The sequence below is a fragment of the Lonchura striata genome, chromosome 3, assembly GCF_046129695.1.
Source record: "Lonchura striata isolate bLonStr1 chromosome 3, bLonStr1.mat, whole genome shotgun sequence".
Classification (NCBI taxonomy): Eukaryota; Metazoa; Chordata; class Aves; order Passeriformes; family Estrildidae; genus Lonchura; species Lonchura striata.
In genome coordinates, this window is record NC_134605.1 from 60,872,078 (window position 1) to 60,895,728 (window position 23,651).

Below are 23,651 nucleotides of genomic sequence, written 5' to 3' on the forward strand. Positions count from 1 at the left end.
ATGGTTCAGTATTCTCAAGCCAACCTTCCTAGTACATCATAACACTAAGCTTCTACTCCCCCAGGGTAATCAATGGAGCAGCTTGGTTTACTTCTTCAGATGGCATCAATAAATCAACACATGTCAATTGACAGTAACTGCACCACCTTAAAGCACATCTGGATTTGTACAAGTCCAATAGAATGCAACTTAGGTCCCCTAGCTTGCCTATACAAATGGGAAAATGGAGCAATACCAAGCTGCCTGGTAGTATGCAAAATATCATTAACACAGCTGCCAAAGCACAGGTGGTGCTTTTTTCTACTTGTTCCTGCTCATGTGACCATAGCTGTATAATTATGGGAGTGGGAGCAAAATAGTCTAAATACTCCTTTAAACCTTTCCCAAATTATAGGCAACATAATCCTCAAGATGAGAAACAAAATGAGTCTTGGGTCTCATTTTCACTGGTAATTGTCTCAGCAGTGAGAACTATGAAGCACATAGTGTAGGAACACTTATGTAAGTAATAGCACTGTACCTTCTTGTGAATGCCTCATAAGACACAGAAAAGTGCATCCTACTATAAAGGATAATTTGCTACACTAATATTATTCAGATAGAGCTGAAGTGAATCATTAATCTACATAGGGTTAACTACTGAAGCAGGAAATCTCATTGTGTCCGACTCCCACTTGTGCTTCTATTAAAAAAAAAAAAATCCTTCAGTTACAAAGCATTCATGTAAATCAGAATATCAGCAGAGAAAAAAATGGTACCACATAATACCACAGAAGTATTTCCATTTCATTTTCTCAACAGAAAAATTTATTTGCTCTAATGGAGGCTTCCATCAACAATCTGTTGTAAGCTCTGTATCTACTTGTTTACTGTAATTATGTAAATTTGCTGATTATTATTGCAGTTCAGTGTCAGGACATAAGCAAGGACTAGTTTCCTTACAGGCTGGTATAAATACTGTCACACCACATGACCTGTACCATGACACAGATTTATTTAAGCAGTTATTTAAAAGTGCTAATAGGGGTAGAAAAAGCATTGCAGATCCCCCTTGTCCCAGTGTGAAATCCATTCAGAGGAGTCGAGGCTACCTCAGAGCATCCTTAGGTTAAAGGGGGTTATTAGCTACAGAAGAGAATCAGGGGAAATTCCATGCAGAATTTATTATGGGATGTGTTAAGGGGATTGTATAAATGGATGAGACTTACAGTGGAACCATTTAGGGAAAGAAATAGAGTTAGAGAAAGGGAGGGATCAAGGTGGATCAAGAAGGAACAAGTGTAAGATAAAGGGAAAAGGAGATGAAAGGAACCAGTTGACTACAACTAGCTAGCTGATCAGCATGTTAATCCTGACCTCAATCACTGAATTCTACCCTATTTTCTCACAAAATACTTTTTCTAAATATCTTCTTTAGGTGTACTCTCTCTTTTTAGTGGGTATGTGTGAATAAGAGTTAACTTCAAGCTCAGGAAGCGTAAGAGATCTAAATACCAGCAACTAGAATGGGCCTGTAAATCTCCAAGACCTTCAAAAGATTATCTAAGGCTAGCTACTCAAGCACTGCATGCCTTGGTTGCATCCATAGATATATACGCCCCTAGCAAACATTTATCCTGATCAGCTGGAGGGGAAGAAGAGGGTGAAGCAGACTGTGCTGTGTATGTGTTCATGTGAGTGCTGACAGGGCACGGCGGTCTATTTGTTGCAGTGCGCAGTCATGTGTGTGTTTTACTCTCTCAGGAGTATTGGCTCTGCCTTGCTACAGTCCAAATTTGAAAACAGACATAGGAGCCTGAACTTCTAATACCACTGTTGACCAAGAATCAGAAATCACATATCTACAGATTCTCAATGCAAAAGTGCTCCTCAGTCATTAACTTCTATCTTGATACTCACATACAAAAGCTATTGTTATATATGCAGAATATCATACATCTTAAATACCACATTTTCATTGTTTCTCATTTTGGATTGGTCTCTCCTAAAGGTTTAAGACATGAAACAGTCCAAATTCAACTACTCATGAATTGAAGCAGAGATTGTGCGATTTTGAGAAACAGTTCCTTGTGTTCTCAGAGGCCATTTTATGAGGTCAGCAATATTTCAGTTAATGGATACTGTTATGGATTATTGTTTGGGTCTACTATGTAGACAGTTTTGACGCAAGAATTTTTATACAATCGCCTATTTAAGAAAAACTGCTCTTCTATTAGTTTCACATCCAACTCTGACAGAGAAAAAGCCTTCTTTAGAAATTAAATGTCTTTCCAGAGTCCTCAAGTGGCCATCTAGCACATATTTTACACTGTCCTTAGAGACAGTAGCCATGATTTCAAATTTTCTGCTCACAGTTAGAACTTCTGTAATTGAAAATGTTGGCATGGGTGGAAAAAAAATTATGCTTAGCAGGATTCCACTAATATCAGCTTAGAGAGCTGAACATCTCCCACCATGCAGTTTGCCTTTAATGACAATGTTGCTCCTGTTCCTCTCAGCTGCTTTCAACTGAAATTCTGCTACCAGATGGAGAACCTGGGCTTAAAGAAACACACGCTTGATTCCAACACAGATTTTTTTTTTTTTTTCCCCAGTGTTGAAAGCAATTTTAGAAGAGCTTCATTGGTCCAGAAAAATTTTAACTACAAAAAGTTGCAGCTACAAATGTCATGCAAATTAAGGTGCCCACTACACTTGATGGGTAAAACTGAGAAAGATTTTATCATAGCTAATCTTGAAAAGCGCTAAGGTGGGTGTCTCCAAACCAGTTACAAATGAATCTTTTCTAGTTAGGCAAAAATTCGCTTTTGTACACTGCTCAATCCTATTCAGTTAATGCCTGCAGAACATGAGTCTTTAAAAATATATAAAAATACCTGATCTTAGAATAAGCTCATCTTTCTCCCTTCCATGAATGTAACTGCTGGAGAGGCACAATTTCTTTTAAGAACACTTTCTTCTCTGTGACAAAAAACCACATCGTTCTAATACTACTCAACTTTTGTTCATGTTCTAAGAGGTCATTAAAAAAAAAAAACAAACGAAAGCAAAGTCTATTGAAAGAATGCACTTTATACAATGTCAAATTCTAAAGTACTCAAGTTGTCCAGCTGTTGAATATCTGAGACACATTAAGCCAAATGGATGGAGTCAGAATCTATAAAGTTTATGTCAATGTCAAATTTTTTCTTTGTAATTTTCTCAGTTGGCTTTCTCCATTATCATCTGTTCAGCTGTTTGTGAAGGCCTCAAAAAGAATAACTGCTTTCTCTTGACTATTTTTGCTGCTCATCATTGGCCTGAATAGAGGCCTGAAGTTAATAATATCTTTTCACAATACTTTCAAATAATAGCAGAAAGCAATTTATTTTCTAAAGTTTATCACTTCTTTCCATGAAGAAAAACTATTTTGAGAAAAGGAAAATTGATGAAAATGCCAATATCCAAACTCTTCTTAAAACCTGGAAAAAGAGAGGAGGACAGAAATGGTTGTACCTCTATTTTGGTACTTAAAACACACAAAAAGAAAAAATCCTTTTTTAAAAAATTTCTCAATCCAAGAACTGATGCTCAGCCTGGGTCTGTTAGCATTGAGATTACTCAGAGTGAAGTGCTCTTATTTCCTTCAGCGATGTTTCCATGGAGTGTCCTCTTACGAGCTCTCACTTACTCATACCAAATCTGTATATTTTAATGTGCCTATCACAACACAAGTGCTATTTCAAAACCAGCATCAGCTGCAAAACTTAATTTTTCAAGTAAGCTTCTTATTCATCATAAACTATTTAAAAACAACATATTTCTTCAATATCAATAACAAAATCTGCTCAAGACTGAGAATCCTACGAACCCCTCACTTATCACATCACCATTCTCCCAAGCCCCACATTTTTTCTTTAGAACCAAGACACCTAACAGCACAAAATCAGAACACAACCTCATATTCATGTAAGAATGAATGTGTCACTGGATTCAAAGGAGAATAGCTCTCTTCCTTAAAACCAAAATCATCAAAGTGGAATGTATATGTATTACAGTCATCCAGGGAAAATACAAGGCAAGTTACCTCAAAAAGAAAATGTACAAATTCTCAACACTCTTCAAAATCTTTGTGTGTTATGAACTGAAGCTGGAAGGATTTCCTCACTTAGAAATTTATCCGACTAAGCAAAAAGCAATAAATTTATCGTCTGATTTAGTGGTGAGCATAAACAACTGGGCAAAAATAATCCTATGGATATTTATTGTTAATACAACTCTTTAACCCAACTTACAGCACTTTGTTTGGTGGGTACTACAATTCATCTTACATTGCAATAATGGGTTCTTAGCATTTCAGGATGCATTTGAGACAACTTCCTCCATGTACTATTGAATGATTCATGAAAAACTTTCTCTTTTTAATGCTGTGGGAAAGTCAGCTTGAGCATCTTCATCTTCAAACATTTGTTTGTTAGAACACCCAGAAGTTCATACAGCAGCCTCTTCAGGAATTATGGCTGGCATAGGGGTGCAGTCTCATCCCTTAACTGGGGAAAAAGATAATTTTATTTTCCTTAGTTTTTTGTCTGAGTGACATCAGTGGGGAAAGTTTTATTCTGAGACAAAAAGGGAGCCCTGGGAAAAATCTGTTACTTATTAGTGTGTGAATATTCTTGCCTTCCCGCAAATGAAAATCAAGGTGGAAAGATACAGAATCTAAAGTAAATATGCTAGTAGCATATAAAATAGGTAGTTCTTAAAAATGTTTACTGTAATGTCAAAATATTTGCTACAATTCTGTTTGTTTTCATGATAACAAATAGGTTTTTCTAGGTATATTTGCTATAAATCCTTACTGGTATATTTATATGCATTTTTTTCTTGTTTTTCTTTTTGACTTTTTAAACACTCTTTATAATCTGACTTCAAGTCCAACAGTCTTACTTTTAAAAGATTTTAAAGTTACATACTAATTAACAGTGTAAAGTAATTTAAAAGTTAAAATAATTTAAAAGAATGTCAGTAATATACCTAAATTACTACATTTTTTACCCTATAGATAACTATTTAGTTCATTACCAGCAAATTATAAAACCAAAGAACTTAAGGGAATCACTAAAATGTTAAGATTCAAGCCTATGAAGGTAATGAAAAAAAGAAATAAGAAAATAATGAGTATTGCAACTAACCTACCTGTCTAAAATTTGGCTGTGGACTTTATTAAAACAGAACACCTAATTCCTTTTTCTCTTTTAATTGATTCAACTGTAATTTTCATGGTTTTAGTTGCATCTCTTTTGAGCTGTCACTTCAACACTTCCTTTACTGCTTAGGGGTAACTGAGCCGGAAAGCTGGCTCAGTTTTTAAATAATTTGTCTTCTGAATTCTCAAATATCTACGTAACTTCAGAACTGAATGATTCATGAGGAAGAAGCAGTAAAAACAAATATTGAGGATGACAGGTCTGTGTTGCAGGCTTGGATTGTAGCTCACAGATCAGTACCATACACTTGGAGTTTTTACAATGTTGAAGCCAACAGGGAGTGCTGGCTGACCCCTCCCCCAAGCTGGCAATAAGACCTCACGCAGGCAAGCCAAATCAGTAAATTGATCCGGCAGAAACCATACTCCAAAAAACAAAACAAGACATAGTTTCCAGTACCTAGGTACATCTGGTTTCCTGCATGGCAACACAAATACTAGTGCCAGCACAAAAAGTACAGAAACATCTCCCTTTCAGCAGGAAGCGGAAGAGCGGCAATCAGGGAATTGCAATGTGATAGTCTCAACATACTTTCAGTTTTTCAACTTTTTTCTCTTTAGACAAATATTTTTGAAGATGAACTGTTGTCTGTTGAAGTAAAGTCCAAATTTGGACTAAACATTTCTGTTAAACTACTTTCTGGTTTGGGGACAAAGAGAAGTTTTAAGACTTACCTTTACAAAAGAAGTTTTGAAAGCATTTTAAGCCCACAGTTATTGGTAAAAGAAGGATGAAAAATATTAATTGAATACCTAAACAAAATGTTTGCACATATATAGAAATTTAGCAAATAAATACCAAATGGCATTTCATTTTGCTAAACTGGTTCTTATATTCCAAGACTAAACAGTATAGTTAACCTTCTCTTAATTCCTTTAGCTGTTCTGATATTTGCTATGAGCAGGTATTCAACAGAAAGCTAGCTGTAATTTTTTTCCCCAATGTAAAATGTACTTGATATTCCAGAGAAGAGAAAATATAACATTAAACTAAATATCATATTGCTATATGAATATGCAGCTAATGTGTAAAGACTATTTTAATATGCCTTTGTTGCTCAATATGTTTTGATTCCTTAGCCACTGTCCAGTCAACTGTCAGAAGTTAAAACAAAGAACTACAGTTTTGTATTAAAAGAAGCAATGTTGTCAAATGTCTTACGATTTACGTCTTATTTCACTATGGCTGTAAGATTACCTTCAGTAAGTCTGTAAAGGATTAGTTGAACTGGATCTTATTGTAGGGTTCAACTGTATAAACATCCAAAGAATGAGTTCCACTAGTAATTTGAAACAGGGAGATTATTCCAGACTCCAAAAATGCAACAACTTTGAAATGGCCAGGACTCACAGGACTGGTTATTTCTTCTTTAAGAAAAAAAATATTAATTAGGCAGGGATGCAGATTTAGTTAATTCATGGGTCTCTGCCACCAGTTTGCTGCCACCAGTTTCCTGTAATAATGCCATTGGAAGGAATGGTGACTGCAGTGACTTCTACTTAGAACACAATTTCTTTGACTCCCTCCTCCCTTCCTACAGAAGAAGGGTAGGGGACAGGATGAAAAGAGAAGGGGAAAGAGCTGGATGCTATCAGAGCTTAGGGAACTTAAAACCGATGAAGTGAAAGTGTTTTAGAGAGAAACAGCTACATAGATTAATCAGTTATTCTTGCTCTTGCAGCTTATAAGGCCCTGTAGAGTGCACATTACTTTCTTTTTCTTCAGATACATATGCCTGGAAAGCATACCTGGACACTGAACTGATCCTCCACAGTCTCAAGCAATTATGATATAGTTATTAAATCCAGACATTTTTGCCAGAATATTAACTCTGGGTCCACCTCTGTTCCACACATCTGCAATTCACATAAGATATTCCAGCGTAACTTAAAAAATATGAAGTGCACAGCAAAATCAGAGCACCACCACATTAATATGCTCCTGGCACAAGTATCTGAGCATTACCAAGGATATTGCCAATGTCCTTGTTCCCTAGAATAGTTGGGAATAAATAAAAATGTCCTGATGTGTGTAGAAATCAGAAACAGATGGGCTGACCACTTCACCTCAAAATGCCAACTGCTTTTCCTGTGAATTTGCCAATTTTCTTTAAATACACTCTACTAATCTTCCACATCGCTGTGAAATCAAGACCAGTTGAGGATTTAGGAATACCACGACTACAGGGAATATGTTCTCCCTGGATGTCAAAGCATTTCTGTTTTGCCAGCTCCCTGCTCTGAAATCCTTGAAGAGAAGGTCTATTTTCAGTCCTGCGAAACGCGGCACTCGTGGGACCTGCAGTATCTCTGTTGCGCTTGAACCACCCAACACCCTCAAGGCAGAGCAGACAGACCCCCCCAGCCAGCAGGACTAAGAGCTGCAGAGCAGCAGACATCTTCTCTTGGTACCCAGCCCATCTGTGAACCACCCCCTTCCAAACTTGGATCTACCAAGGTAGCTCAACCTATCACTCTAACCTCCATTTAAACTCATGTGAGAAACTCCCAAATAAATCTGTATTTTTGACTTTCTATGCACTTGCTGGATGAAAAGCACTGTAAAAATAATCTCCCATTTACATGTAAGAGTGGAGTTCCATAATTTTCTTGTGATATAGATGAGGCTTGTTACAATGGCTAAGAACTGGGGAAAAGTGAAGAGTTAAGAGCAAATAATTAAAGATGATCAGTAACAAATAGTTCCAGTTTTCAACTCACATTTTAATAATATATGGAATAAAAATTTCAAGCATACTTCAATGAATTAGAAACCTAACCTCCATTATAGATAAAAGCTCTTTGTAAATATTAAGGCAAAACTCAACTGTTGAGAGAAAGCAAGAAAAAATACTACATTTTCCCCAGCAGGACGGATAATATTTGGGCTTGTTCTAACATTAAGTAAATGTTACTTCCTATAGTTTATTACCTATTGGTAAACAGTATACATTATTTTATATGGCTTCCCTGCACAACAAAGTTTAAAAAAAAAAAAGTTGCTGCTCAAAAAGGCCAAGCAGTATATAAATGAGGAAATTGTAATTATTTTTCTGATTTTTTTCATGAAATTGGAATTGCTAAAAGCATTCTATGTACTATCATAATTACCAGTAATAACATAAGAACTAATGCATTCCTGCAATTTTCAGTCCATTACTTGTGGATTTGTCATTTGTTATTTCTATCACACAAAAGGAAGTTAAGCATTTTTATACTTAAAGCAAGAATTCATCAACACAAACATAGCAATTACTGAATCTCCTAAAAGACAAAGGTAAAGAATGGAATTTCTTTTAAGTGAGATCCCAGAGATATCTAGTGACCTTCACCATTCATAGTGACTCCTACACAAAACAAAAGCTCAAAGATAAATTTCATATACTACTGATTACTTTAATAGTCTATAATGCTCTGACGATGAAATTCCTGAATAAGCAAACAAAAACTTCTAATACTTCAGAGAAACAACACATTCCTTACTGAGCATTCCAATAGCCATGCAAATCACAGCAGATCTTTTAATACATTTTGGGGAACAATACTTGCTCTGTTCCTGTACGGTGGTGAGTAAAATCCCATGCATTCCTAACTAGATGGGTTACTCAGCTCATAAAGGGTGTGCCAGATAGCATTAGTGACACAGGGTCTTATCCCACCTCTCTGACACCCACAGAAAACTCAACACTGCTGCTATTCCAGCCAATAACAAATTAATGGGCTTAAGAGCAGGTATCAGCTTTAGAGCTGCAGAAGGACTGCCAAGTTTCCTTTGAACAGTTAGTAACAGGACATGGGAAAGAAACAGGGTCAGACTTGATCCTTGTCTCATTTTTAAGAAATAGTAACAAAAAACCCCAAACCCACGCCACACACAGTGCAGCATTCTCAGACCGCTGTCAGCTGGCACATGGAGAAGACTTTTAAATACATTAGAACAACCCAAATGTTTTCTCCATTATCCTCATTGACCCTTTAGTTGGTAGCTTATATTACATACGAAAACTTAAAACTTTCAGAAATTCACAATTTGCTAACTTCTGATGATAATCTAGATAATTAAATAGCAGGGGGAAAAAACAGGAGTTGTAAAACCCTAGTTTAAAAGACCTGACCTAAACAACTACACAACTAAAATTTCTAGGGTGATGGAAAACAAGGATGAGAATTTACTTTTAATGCCCGAGAGCTACTTGCATATTAACAGGTCACAACCAACAAGAGGCACAATTCTTTGTTGTAAAAGCAAACCAGCAAATAACTCTGAAAACTTAAAAGACATGTTAAAAGACCCCACAAGCCTCTTTAATGCACAGCATCCTACTCTCAAACTTCTGTAAAAGTTTTAGCTCTCCTGTTTGAAAGAGAAATGCACATTGAATACTTTTTTGTATATATAAGGCCAAGAAAGCAGATGTAGGATTGTTTCTGCCATTAGCAACGCGAGCTCCAGAGCCAGAATGTTAATAACAATTCCAGGATTCAAAGGCTCTTCCAGGTATAAAAATCCCTACCCTCCAAATACTACAGTTTCACAGATAAAAGGTACTTATAACTGCATGACTTACTAAAAATATATATGAAATAATGTTTTTTTTTATTTGGCACATTATGTTACAATGAATAGGTCATTCATTCCTATATAAACAACAGAAAATTATAGGAGAAATTGGTCGTGTCTTCATATAGGAAAGCAATACAGAGCAAAAATTAAAATAATCCAGGTGATCTATCATGCAAGAAAGCAAGCCTAGAAACAAACAGAAGTCTACCTGTTGGAGGTCCAATGTAATGGTCACATAATGATATTCAATTCCATTCTGGATACTAGGGCTTTGCCACCAAGTGTTCTTGCCATCAATTGCATTTGCTATCGGGTGTCGTTCTGTTAGAACAGAAGAAACATATAAATACATTTCAAAACTATTAGAAGATTTAATTATTTTTAGATCTTAAATCTAGATTTTAAGGCAATTACAGAACTAATAAGGCAGGACTTAAAAAAAAAAAGAATAAATTAATTTTTCCTGTACTCTTGGGCTAACAGTCATGCTTATTATTACTGGAATACTAATCTAATATTGGTTGTTTAATTTTAGTTATGATCACAAGGTCATTCAGAACATCTAATTGCAGAAGGCCCTCCTTACTACAAAAAGTGCAGGCATTTAAATAAGGTAAACACTTCCTGCACTCTTCCAAAGTTTCGAGTATTGCAAAGTCATGGAATGTTGCAACAGAAACAACAAATCAGAAGCCTCAGATATAGTGTGCAAGAAAAGCAGAGATTAAAGTAATACTGATACTGGCATTTCTAAGACATTTCTAAGCACACCTGGAAATAATTCAGGAAATAATTGACAAATCATTACAGAGGAAATGATTCAGAAATCATTACAGAATATATTCCTCAACTGGAAAATTTTCTGACTCATATACTTGCATATAAAGGTTTGTTTGGTTATAATCCATATCAAAGTCCAAGATGCATTATTTTTCATGTCTATACTCTGCTGCAGTGTCCCAAATGAATGCTAAATAAGAGGGATATAAATTTATTTACAGAATTGAATTTTTCCTGAATTTCAAGATCTTCTACATTTTCCAAGTTTGCTTACTTAGTACTTTAACATTATTAAACTGAGAAAAATAATACTCAATATTTCCAGGTTATTTTTTATGTTTCTTTCCTGTACAAATAGAGAATAACAAAATCAAAATTTTAAAAGGTACAAGGATCTATATTTTGAAGCCCCTGATTTTCCAGAGCAAGTCTGTGAATTATGAGGAAAATAACCCAAAGGAAATTAATATATGGTAAGTTTCCTCTATGCAAGTTGTTTGCAAGAACATGAATTAGGAGAAAATTCTAGGCCTCTTATTAAGGATGGCTTTCTAAAATAGGTTTCCTTGGTATAAAAGTGGAATATGATTCATTACTAGCTGGGCCTAGAATTAGAAATAATTACTTTATGAACTAATTAATTTACTTATTATTTTAATTATTACTTAAATCAACCAGCCAGATTGATAGTCTTTGTATCTCTGGTTTTTTGCTCTATCAACCACCTGTGGAGAACAGGAGTCCTAGCTCATTAAGGGAAGCCAGAATGCCTGAACATATTTAAAGATACAATCAAAGGGCTTTGTGGGAATGAGTGAAGGCATAAATGTTCAATATTGAAAATGCTAAAAGTTTAATTTAAATATTATTCAATGGTATTGGTGGGAAGCAATATTTTCAAGTTAGAAATCTGGTACTACAACTGATAAAGCTATAGGTAGCTTTAACTTTATATTGAAAAGTAAAGTAAAGCAGACCCCATGCTTTACATGCTGTCAGTTCCCACAGCTCTCATCATCTTCTCAAATCTTGGCTTTAAATACGTGGCAGCAAAAATCATCTGTATATCAAATTCAGGGGCTTTCATTGACTGTGACAGAAGTTGTCTCATTGGAAATTTTGATCTAAATCTCTCCAGATGAAATTGATATGAAGGTAAATCATCAGAAGGAGGATTGGGAGATGAATCAACAATTAACCATAATCACTATTATGAAAGTTTAATCATAATTAATTTGAAAATTTATTAATTGCTGGCATGTTTATCTTATTTAAAAGGTAAGGGGGAAAATACAGTATTTGTTAAAAGGACTGGATTTCAAATGCAGTTCAAGGACCAATCTCCCTGATGGATGGCAAGAGGGAGAACTTAGAGAGTGAGCCCATCAAACTGTGCACTTTAATTTGGACTTACATGTGGTTAACCAGGGAATTTGTATTCATTTCCTACTACAGTAATTAAGGGGAAGCACTCCAGACTCACACATTCCAGGGGGATCATTTAAAGTCTGGTTATATTACATGGTTCTCCTATTAACAAGCCATCTCTGTTTAAACAAGGCACTTCCCTTTGCCAAATGAACATTTGAAGGCCTTAAAATGAGATATGATTGTCACAAAAGACCAGTTATTATGAAGCTGGACTGATCCAAGTGTAGTAGATCCAAGAGAGTAGGAACAAGGAGAAACATAGATATAAATCATTCAGATGGGTTTTTTTATATACACACATATATGTCTGTGTGTATACACATATTTTACTGTACACTGTCTGACATCATAGACAAGACATAGCAGTATCTCTGGTTTAGGTTTGCTTTTTGAAATAAGCAAGCTTCATATAGGAAAAAACTTGGGCAATGTGCATATGTCTCTAAATTCCCATCTGTAAAATAGTAAAGTCTTTTGCACAGTCTCTCTGCCAGTCGGAATGCTTCCAAAAATTGAATTCTCTGAGTGAAGCACACTGCTATAATGTAATTGGATGTGTCTATTGCTAAAGAATCATATGACCTTCCCTCAGAAGATGGCATTTTCTGTAGTTAAAGAAGACATTGAAACTTGGAAAACAATCTGGAAAAAAAAAAAAAACGTGGTAAATGTCTTCAAATAAATTAAGTAGTCTACACTGGGACAATTACAAATAGCTTCACAAATATAAGATGGGGTGTAATTTAGCAAGAAAAGAAAGCATCTGAAGTTTTCAATGGACAACTAACTGTTCTCTCAGTGGTGTTTCACCATTACCAATGGGAAATATCAGAGTAAAATATGTGAACAGGAATGTATGATTATTCTGAAGCAAACCTGGTTCTCTGTGTAGTGCTAGTAAGAGCTCAGGTGAACTTCAATAAATATTAAAGTCTCTAGAGAGAATTCAGAGAATTGCAATTCATGCAGTTAGAGTTCTAGAAGATAAAACCTATGAGGAGAATGAAAAAAAAGATAACTTAGTGTAGAAACTAGAGAGAGCAATACCATCACTCCTCGAATACCATCACTCCTCAAATAATTAAAATACTTTTTTTAAGAAAAAGGAATAATAATCCATTCCTTGTATTCACTGAACTTAAGAAATAGGCAACATGAATTTCTGCAAGGAGATGCAGATTAGCTATTAGAAAAACACTTTGTTTTGAGCAATGTAAAGAGTGAGCCACACTAGAAACTGTGGCCATGGGAGATGTTTCTAAGGAGAATCCAAACAAGCTTCTGTCTGGAAAGCTACAGCAACAGACAGCTCATCCTGTCTAGAACTAGCAGACAGATTAAATGTCTTTTTTTTTTTTTTTTTTTTATCCTGTGATTTTTAGCACATGCTTAAATGTCATGAGGCATAAATGTATCTGAGTTAAGTTTTACTGGAACACAATTGGAAAAAAATAATTGTCTTCATGCTTCTGTGTCTGTGGTTCTTCCAGTATTTTATCTATCCCACTGAAAGTTGTCTTAAGTATCCCTACATCCTCTACAATCTACAGTGCCAATATACCCATGAAAATCTAATAATGTTAAAGCTGTTCATGTCTTTCACTGCAAGGTTACATGAAATTAAACCTGTATGACTTGACTAGGAAATTTTCTTAGTTCTAATCTTCCCAACTACCAGAAATAGGCATATCTGAAGTAGATGATGACAAATTTTACTTGAAAACTGATTTTGCTTCCAGGTAATCTTTAAGAAAGCAGCGTTAGCAAAAATCAATTTTAATATTAAAAACTAAGCATTAAACCAAGCAGTGCTCTATTACTTTATCTTATTTTTTCTGGCTCAGTGAAACTGAATTTACTGTAGTTCCAGATATTGCTTAGATTGGCCAAAATGTTCATGTTCCACAAGTAGGTATGCAGGTAAAAGTCAGTTATCTGGTTTTATTCATGGCTAATGTATATCAAAAGAATTCAGCAACAGCTGTAGATACTTTATTGTTTAAATCTGAATTTAGGTGCTATGCTTTTCAGTATCTGAATGAAAAAGTTCTGTGGGAGGAGTACCCATATCAGATATGGATTTTTAAATATCTTTGGAAGAGATGGTTAACCTGATTGAAAAAGAGACACACATTTCACAGTAATGAGGTTGGTGAACTACTGTTTTGTTTCCTGAGTATCTACACCCTTTGGAGAAACATCTTTTTAAAGGAACAAAATGAAAATGGCACACATACGATGTGGAACTCGGCTCCTTTGATCGCAAATGCGGCACTGAGGGTTCCTTGCAGGCTGTCCAGGTACATGTTCAACCAGTTTGCAGTACATTTCCCGCCCCTTTTCTCCACAGGTTGCATTGGTTGTGATGAGAGCATTACTAGCCAGGTTCAGCACTGCAGGAAACAGCCCTGAAAATAAAATAAAATAAAATAATAAACAAAAGCAACAGAGGCAAAACCAAGGTGAATTTAGCAGAATAATCACAAATGAATGTAACACCTGTTACAACATTAAAGCAAAAGCCTTCATTTTCAACAGCTATGGAAGCAAAAAAAGAACAACTTTGGTTGTGTATCCAACATTTAGACATCAGAATAAAGCCACTATATTGATGGGTTTTTATCCCCATTCCTCTAAAATTCAAATTGGTACCTTCTGGTTACATCATGCAAAACAGCTGGATGCCAAGGAAAAAGTACAAAAACATACAAACATTTTAAAATTTTATGTTTCACAATGAAACCTTGTGTTCCTACGGAATTGGCCACTGCAACACCATACACAATGTACCTATGAAAACTCCTTATCATTCTTATTTTCTACTGATATCTCCATGGACAAGCTTTTCCTCCACAGACTGCAGCACTTGCATCACACTGTATTACTGCTCTGCTTAGTTCTTCATAGACACCTTTGTCATCAGAACAGCTGGGTAATTAATCCAGCAACATGAATAGCATATGTCATGCTTCCCTTTCCTCAAGAAGAAAATAATATATACGACATCATATCTTTTATCGTAGTGCTATTGCTATTTTTCCAGGTGCACATGCTGAGTGATGTATTATAATTCTCATTCAGCACAGCATTTAAGCACATCTGAGTGCTCTGCTGAGCAAAGTTATGTGTAGCAGTAAGCTATAAAGATTATAAACCATATGAAGAACATTCATTAAGGTGGGTTACTCTTCTTCCCACTAAGTACTGATCAAAACGTTTGAGCCGTAATAAAATTGATCCACAGAGACAAACTGATAGTATGTGTCAAATATATATAAAATTGACCAGTTTTGTATCTTCAAAAGCAAATTTGCCATGGCTACAGGTTAAACCAAAAAGCCCAATACAAACCAACAAACCAACCAAAAAAAAAAAATAGGCTGATGTATGGACTCTTGGAATCACTTTTAGATTCATTTTATGACAATTTTGAGTGGCCCAAAAGTCACTCTTTTGCAATTCATTCAGCTTCCAAACCTATTAGACTATTATAAACTCAAAATAAGGTTTTAACAAAAACTAAATTGGTCGTTATTGAACTCTGATCAGGCTCCTTTTATAATGGTGTTTCTTTTCATCCTCCTCAAATGGACAACACTCTTCCACTGACTCCTTTCAATCCTTTAACACCAGTCTCCTGCTTGTCTCTGCAATTAACCTGTGTGCCATTTAACTACCAAGCTTGGCTGGACATGGTACAGCTGTCCTTTGACACTGTCAGTTAGTGACTCTCATGGTCACTTTAAAACCATGTGTAAATATACTGTTTGAGCAAGAGAGCCAATTAGTTACTAGCCCATCCAATTTGTGCAGCAAATCAATACTTGAGATTTCATCGATCATGCAGCTTGCTCCTTCTGTATGGATTAAAGGTTATTTTCATCACATTTTCAAATCTATACAGTTGTTCTTGTATTTTTATTCACTGCATTCAGTGGAATTTTCTGCCTTCAGTGATGGGGCCACATGGTTAAAAATCTGTATAAGCATTAACAGAGTAGATGAATTAATAGCTGTGGAACTTCCTATGTTGACTGACAGCCTTATTATTCTCTTTTTAGGCTGTACAAAGTTAATAGTCCAGAAGCCAGTAATCATTGAGTGTTAACAAAGAGTCTGGCATTTGGTTCACAGCTAAGTATTTTAAGCCCTAAAAAGTGAACCTTGTAAAAAGGACAGAATGATCCTACATGCAAAGAAATGCAGTACATGGCATCAGGAGAATAAATCCTGCAAGAAAGAACTGAAAGAGAGCAATGAAAAAGCCTCCAGATTCTCACAGCTATAAAAATATTACCTGTTCTATGTCTATCACAAATCATACCATTATTCTAACACAAAATGTAAGATACGTAAATAAATTAAGAGTACTTCAGAAACCCTTTTTTAGAACAAAACTTCACCCTTGGGTCACCTCTTTAATGCGCAGAGCACCTTACAGTCAAGCTACCAAAAGAGCTTTATCCATAATCAGTACAAACACAGGCAACAAAACAAATACTGGGAATTTCACTGAAGACCTGATGTCAAGATACTAGCACCTCACAGTGGTGCTCCACACTGAATTCCCCACAGGCTTGGAGTGACAGGCAGAGAGCAAAAGATGCACATTACAGACAGCACTTCACCTTTGCCAATTCACTTTTGCCAACACTTCACCTTTGCCACCACTTCACCAATTTATTAATTCCTCGGCCCTGGGGTTTTAACAAGTAATAATTAACAACTACATATTTGAACGCTTTTTGAAAATCTTTATTTCCAAGGTCCAAGAGGCTGGGCTCAAGAGACCTTATGAATCCCTTCCAATTCAAGATATTCTATGATTCTATAATACCTCTTTGTACAGCCCAAGAGAAAGCTTTGCTTTAAAAGATTTTATGTGCAAGGCTGATAGAATGGAGGAAGCAATAGTATTAATATTGTTTTCTAGCAGTTACATATAGATATATATATTTGCACAACAGAGGCATGACATTCTAGCAATACAGAAGAAGAAGCCATTTTCTTGAAAATTTTAGCTAGGCCTTTTGAATATCTTGTCACATGAGATTCATGTTAAAAAAATCATCTTCCAATAATAAATGCCCATGAAAAAAGTCAAGAGAGCTCTAGATAGCACAGTTTATTTCTCTTTGCCTTGTTTTTCATTACAATATTCATACACAAGAAATATTTAAAAACTGGTGTACTAGTTCTGCACATCTTCAATTAAATTTCCCAATAAATTTTAAAGTTTGTTGTTATCAAACCCACCTTGAATTCTGTGGGCATCCTATCATCAAACACTTAAAAAAATATGAAATTGCTAAAATTACAAATACTTTTTCTTTCTTTATTGTCAATGACTTTTGTAAGCCTTTGCTCCAGTGCAAAGACTGAATAAAATGCCTCTGAGCCACAAAGACATCATCTTCATTTTGTATAGCTCAAGTGTAAGCAGAAAAATTTGACTCCCTTAAACTCCAGCTACATCATTCTTTCCTCTTCTTCGTGTCACTGGCAAAAATCATATTAGCAATAATTTCTGTCTGTTAAAAAATAATGAAATTCTAGCAATTGCATGAATGAAACAGGAGGAAAATACTGGTTTTTAATTAGATAGTGGTTTTTGCAAATTGAGTTCAATTCTGGTTTTCAAAGGACTGCTGCTGTGTGAAGAGAAAGAGGATCCGATTCTCCCCTGTGAAATGGGCAGTCATCTTTCTGCTCTACACTTTGGTTTTTAAGCATGGAACATATTCCTTGAAGATTTTACTGCATGAAAACCCAACAGAAAGCTTGTTTAGTGTTGACAAGTGATTAAACTAGGAAAGGCAAATAACACAGAAATTCATCAAATTATTTAAAGTTGTGTATAATGCACAGGTAATCAAGCATGCTGCTCTAGTCACTAGAGAATTAATGATGATAAGTTTAGCATGCATTTTCAACAGAAACAGTTCCAGACAAAAAAATTGTAAAAAAGAAAGGCAGCAAATCAACAGGATTTTCTTGCCTACAAACCCCGATATACTCAAATTTTACACTACCATTGTTCTAGTTAAGTAGGTGTGGTATCAAGGTACTAGCTACATTATCTTTTGTTTTTTATAAAGGATCCTGGATCGAACTACATGTAGATACCTATCTTAAAGATAAAAATAGGGACTGCTTGGGGTCTGTGGTTTTTTTACAGATGCCTCAAAAGCCACCCTTTATTAATACTAAAATTTTCTGGAGACACTGGCAAGCACGTCAGTGATTTAGTAAGTTCAACACATTTCAACTAGTAAACAGGCTTTTACAAGATTCCACAAAGGAAGTAAGCCATCATAACACATGAAGAAATGACCTCTCATGAGGTCAGAATTAAAAAATGTAGAATAGCAGTGGAAAACCATAGCTATCTTTGCTGAATCCTGTTCTATTCCAACAGCAACATAAGACACATAGAAAAGAGGATAAAAATTAAGATTTATGATCATAAAAATTATCCATGAAAATTAAAATAAGCATAAACCACAGAATGGTAGAAAAATTCAACAGAATATTTTGTCTAGGCAATAGAATGGCATATGAAATTAAGGAATGGAAATTGATACACGGGGGAAAATATGATTGCTTCTGCACTAGCTTATATCAGTCCTGAAATAGTTATTAATGATATTTCAATGAAAATATTAGCTCAAGGAATAGAAACAAAATGACATTACATTATTGCATAAATCCATATGTACTGACAATTCAAATACTGCATGGTATCCCTTACCTCTCATCTCCAAAAGGATATGGTAGAGCTAAAAAAATGAAGAAAAGTGTGACAAGCTGTGTCACAGCTGTGGAACAACAAATGAATGTGGATATGAATAGGCTATGAGTTTTCTACTGGAAAAAAAACAGATTGGGAAATGTATAAAATGACGCAACTGCATACAAAATAATAAATGGCTTTAGTAAGTAAATCTTTGCAGTGAACATAGTAGCTTTAGTTATTCTTCTACCACAAACTGAAGGTGCTGAGTCAACTTATCAAACAGGAGTTTTCTTCACTGATTGGGATATTTTTCCTGTTTATAAATGAAACTGCTTTTCAGCATGATAGCAATTAAATTCTAGAACAGATATAAATAAGTTATATAATAAGATATTTTTATCCCGAAAGCAAGAATGGATGAAAACCTAATTAGATTAATACACAGAACAAGGAGTCATCGAGAGTTGTTAAACATGAATGACTTATGTTCAGTTGCCGATTCAGAACATCCCTAAATCACTAGCTGATGCAGGGTTTTACCCAGGGAGACATCCCTGTATTCCTTCACATTTTTCCTCAATATTGCTGCTGATAGGTATCTGTAGTTTTTTTCTTACTAAGGCTGGTAGCATATACATCCCAATATCAATGTTCATCCAAAATGGAAGAGAAAAATATAATCTTAATTTTGTGTGGTATTGCTAATGAAACTGTAATATTTTTGCCAATATTCAGATCTTTCACCTGACATGGTTCCCTATACTACATCCCATTATTACCTTGCACCCAGAGAGGTTTCCTCAATGGCTACTTATTCTATGGAATAGATCTTGTTCTGTAGATCCTCTATAGAACATTCTCTTAAGCCTGGCAATTTCCTTGCAGTTTTCTGCAAAGCAGTATTACCTAATTCATTTTCTTATGATTTCCTTATTTTCGCTGCATAAAGGGAGATAACAGCCCAGCTTCATGTGTTTTCTTTTATCTACTTTTCATGAGCTTCTACCAACCTTCAGCTCATATAAGCTCCACGAGTATCAGTGGAATAAAACCTACCAATCTGATGCCTGGCATGCTGCCTCGTTTTCTCATGCCCTATTACCTACTCCCCTGCCAAACTAACAGATTTTCCACATGCTTTATTGCAATAGTGGAGATCAGCAGAAGCAGATGAGCTACACAAGTAGCAGGTACAAGACATTTTCATAAAGCCTGTCAACTGTTGAATTCAGTCTCATTCTCACTCTCACTCCCTTCTAGAACAGCACTGTTTGATTGACCTTCAGAGCACACTGAGTTGACTTCCCTAGCTGAGAGAGGATGGAGGGATTCTAGAGGGAAATCAAAGATATTAACTGTGTCTCCAACAGCTGAATGGTGATTACAGGTTCATTATGAAGTGGGGATAGTCACTGGGGTAACCTACTTTTAAAATGTGTCAAGAAGCAGCTACAGCAAAGGAGCGGTACAGGAAACAGATATGAATGTAAACAAAATAATTTCGTTGCACATTAGTGTTCCTACCGCTCACCAGTTCTGACACATCTTTCTTTTCTTCCCCTCGTATAACTCATGGGAAATTGTAAATCCTGTTTCAATCACACCACCATCCCACACCTACAGTGCAACTGGTAGGGGTAAGTCTCACTAGAATTACACTCCAGCACCCCAATGGAAGCACAAACAAGGAACCAAAACCAGTATTACAATCTCTATTAGACTTCAGCTACTGCACAGAGGAAAGAGCAGACATTTAAGTAAGAAAGAAGGAACCACCATAGTGGTTGATAGGACATGGAAGACTGCAGCAGAGATCTTTGCATGCAGTTGAAGGAAGGAACTCTCTGAGTGGGGGAGACTGGAAGAGAGAAGAAAATTGAAAGAAAGACCACTGCAAAGATACTCAAAGATCCTGTACCCTTTCGTTTTTTTTGCAGAAGATTATTGGCACACTGAAATTTGTATTTAGTATTATTTAATGTCTATATTGAGGTTTGATTACACAGCAATAAGATCAGTATCTCATTTTACTGAGGGTAAAATTAATATAAATAATTGCAGTTCCTGCACATACAAACAAAATATTAACTTTAAAAAATCAGGATTGATTTTTAATAGCTATTTCTAAGTACTTCCAAGATAGAAGACAAACTTTGGTTTACCAACTCTGGGATTCCTTTATGTCTTATTAAAGCATTAGAACAGAAAAAATATTTCTTTCCTTCAAAGAAAGCTCTGTTAAGACCTGCATATTCCTGTTCTCTCTTCTAAACAGACCAGTATTTGGCACTGCATACTTCCTTCAATCTTCTCAAAATACCTAGTCTCTTCAAAGAAGCAAATAAAACAGCCTGCCTAAATATGTCTAACTTTTCAAGCCAATCTTCCTAGTCTATAGAGCACTTTGAAATGTTCATGGAGTCAAGCAGAGCTGTTTGCCACTGAATTTGTACTAAAAAGACAAAAGAGAATATGTCAATTTCCGATGTTCTAAGAAGTGTCACTGGGAAAAGAGAGAGTTGTCTGCTGCAGCGCAGAGCTATGCTAGGCTGTGGGAACACAGTGGGAAGAAAAAACTGGGACAAAACAAAACAAAATGTTGCAGCACTGAATTGTTTCCAGCTGTGCACGACAGGGAGTAACTTAATGCACTCTATCCACGATGTAGATGAATACTTTTATACAACTAGAAAATAAACCCAATTTGAAGAAATAGCTGTCCAGACACAACAGTGCATGCAGACTGAAAAAATCAAAAATTGACACTAGGATCATTTGTCCAGAGGAAAACAAAATGGAAAAGAAATATTTCAGTACCCATTTATGTAAGTTGCGCCAAATCACTGTGCATTGCAGTACTGTTCAGCAGTCAGCCTTTTTTTCCTTGTAAAAGAAGTGGAAAAGTATTTTTTGATGTTTGGTGGTAGAGAAGCCTTGCTTTTACTTGGAGGTGATTTTCTCTATTCATTCTAAGCAACATTACATACAGCATATTTATCTTCAACACAAAAAACAGAGTATGAAACACTAACCTGAAGAAGCCTGATAGCAAATCTAAATATAATCCTTACATAGTACCACATACAGCTGAAAGAGGGAATATTGATTATCTAGTAATATTACTTTGCCTGTCCACAGTTCACAGCACTGACAATCTGTAGGGGCTTAGCTTATTTTAAGAGCAAAACTCTGTCAGTTTTAGAGATCGGAGACTGAGTGAAAAAATCACTACTGGCTTATTTAATACAATATTCTATTGTATTAAATATATAAGCATCCTCCTTGCTTTGTAATGAATTTCTTTTTTTTTTTTTTTTTTCCCCAGAGCTGTCACAAAAGGTTGTTTTGCAAAGGAAAACAGGAAAAACACAGGTGAAGATGAAATCCCATCTCCTTGACATCTGTGGCAGAACTCCCACTGAATCAAAAATCCAAAGCACAAATACTTAATGGACATCTCATTTTCAAAGGTATTTACATGCCCAGCCTGAGTCAGACACCCACTGATTTTCAAATGTATTCCATCTGTATTCTGACAAAATTTTGAAGGGCAAAATCCCAATTGTACAAATACCTTATCTGTAGAAAGGGTACACTAAGCATGAAGAAGCAAGCAGCAGTGCACTCTTTACAGTTATTTCCTTTTATTTTTTAATGACCACATGATCTTCATTAAAATCTTTGCAATGCAGCAGTATGGTTCTGGGCAGCCAAGCAGGCCTAACAAGAAAAAGTAAAACAACCTCTGAAACACAACAGTGTTCTGTAAACAGGAATTTATCCAAATCATGTGTCTTCTCTTCTTAGATAGCACACACCAATTTATAACTTCCCCAAACTGCAGGACATGGCTAAAAATGTCCATTTCTATTCCACCCTCATGAATGAATACCAGGGCCTTCATACTGAGAAGACATACTCATGCACTTCCTTTATTTGCAAATGGAGAACAAGACACAGACCCGTGTGATTTGTCTATCCCATCACTGAAGGAGAAAACAAAAAAAAAACCAAAAAGCCTGGAAAATGGAGAAGATTAAATCAGAATTTCTCAAAGGCAGGATAGAGCCTGGGAAAATCAGAGCCTCCAGATGCAATTTACTGATGACTTGTGTCTTGACAAAGTTTTTACTTTATGATAAAAAGCTCTGCTACGCATTGTCTCAAACACTAAAGAATATGAAGAATATGACTATTTTTGCAATAACTTCAAAATCAATGTCCATTGAAACCACACAGAAAAGTCAGAATTAGTTACTGCGCCCTTGAGTCTCCAACACTGTCAACTTAAACACAAAGACTGAGATGTATACTGAGTTCCTGTACAAGAGGCAACAAAAGGCATATTATGGGGCCTAATAAAAGTCATCCATCTATTCACTATCATCTAACTGACAAAAAAACCCCAAACTGAGTCCAACTTTATGAAACCAAAGAGCAAAGGGAAAAAACTGATCTCACCATATGTAAAGATTCTGTGCACTGACATTTACCCTGAGGATTCAGATTAAAATAGTTTGAAGTGTTTCAACTGATGAGCTTGAATAAACATGAAGTTCAATTTTCATTCTTTGAACTGATTTACTTCTCACTATTCTGCTGTAATGCTTTACAAATACATACTGATAAGGATTATAAATTTTCAGCATATTCTGGTAAAAATGTGAAATCGCCAATTAGCAATTTCTATGCAGAGTTCTTAAGAACTGTCTTCAGAGGATTAGAGAATCACTGAGGCTGAAAGGGACCTCATATCTAGCCCAAACCCCTGCTCAAGTAGGGTCATGGGAGCAGGTGGCCCAGGAGCAGAATTTTTAGTATCCCTAAGGATGCAGACTCCACAGGCCCTCTGGGAAACATATTCCATTGTTTGACTACACTTACAGTAAAAAAAA

At 35.7% G+C, this 23,651-nt stretch overlaps 1 protein-coding gene across 2 annotated transcripts in view; it reads right to left on the bottom strand.

The window, feature by feature from the left end:
- Positions 1-23,651, bottom strand: part of LAMA2 (laminin subunit alpha 2) — a 335,231-nt gene that overhangs the window by 240,161 nt on the left and 71,419 nt on the right. For both annotated transcript variants that reach the window (XM_077782208.1, XM_077782207.1), the window contains exons 2-3: positions 14,258-14,428; positions 10,018-10,130 (exon numbers count right to left, since the gene is read on the bottom strand). In XM_077782208.1, coding sequence (XP_077638334.1) covers positions 10,018-10,130; positions 14,258-14,428 — 284 coding nt within the window. The remainder of the gene's footprint in view (positions 1-10,017; positions 10,131-14,257; positions 14,429-23,651) is intronic.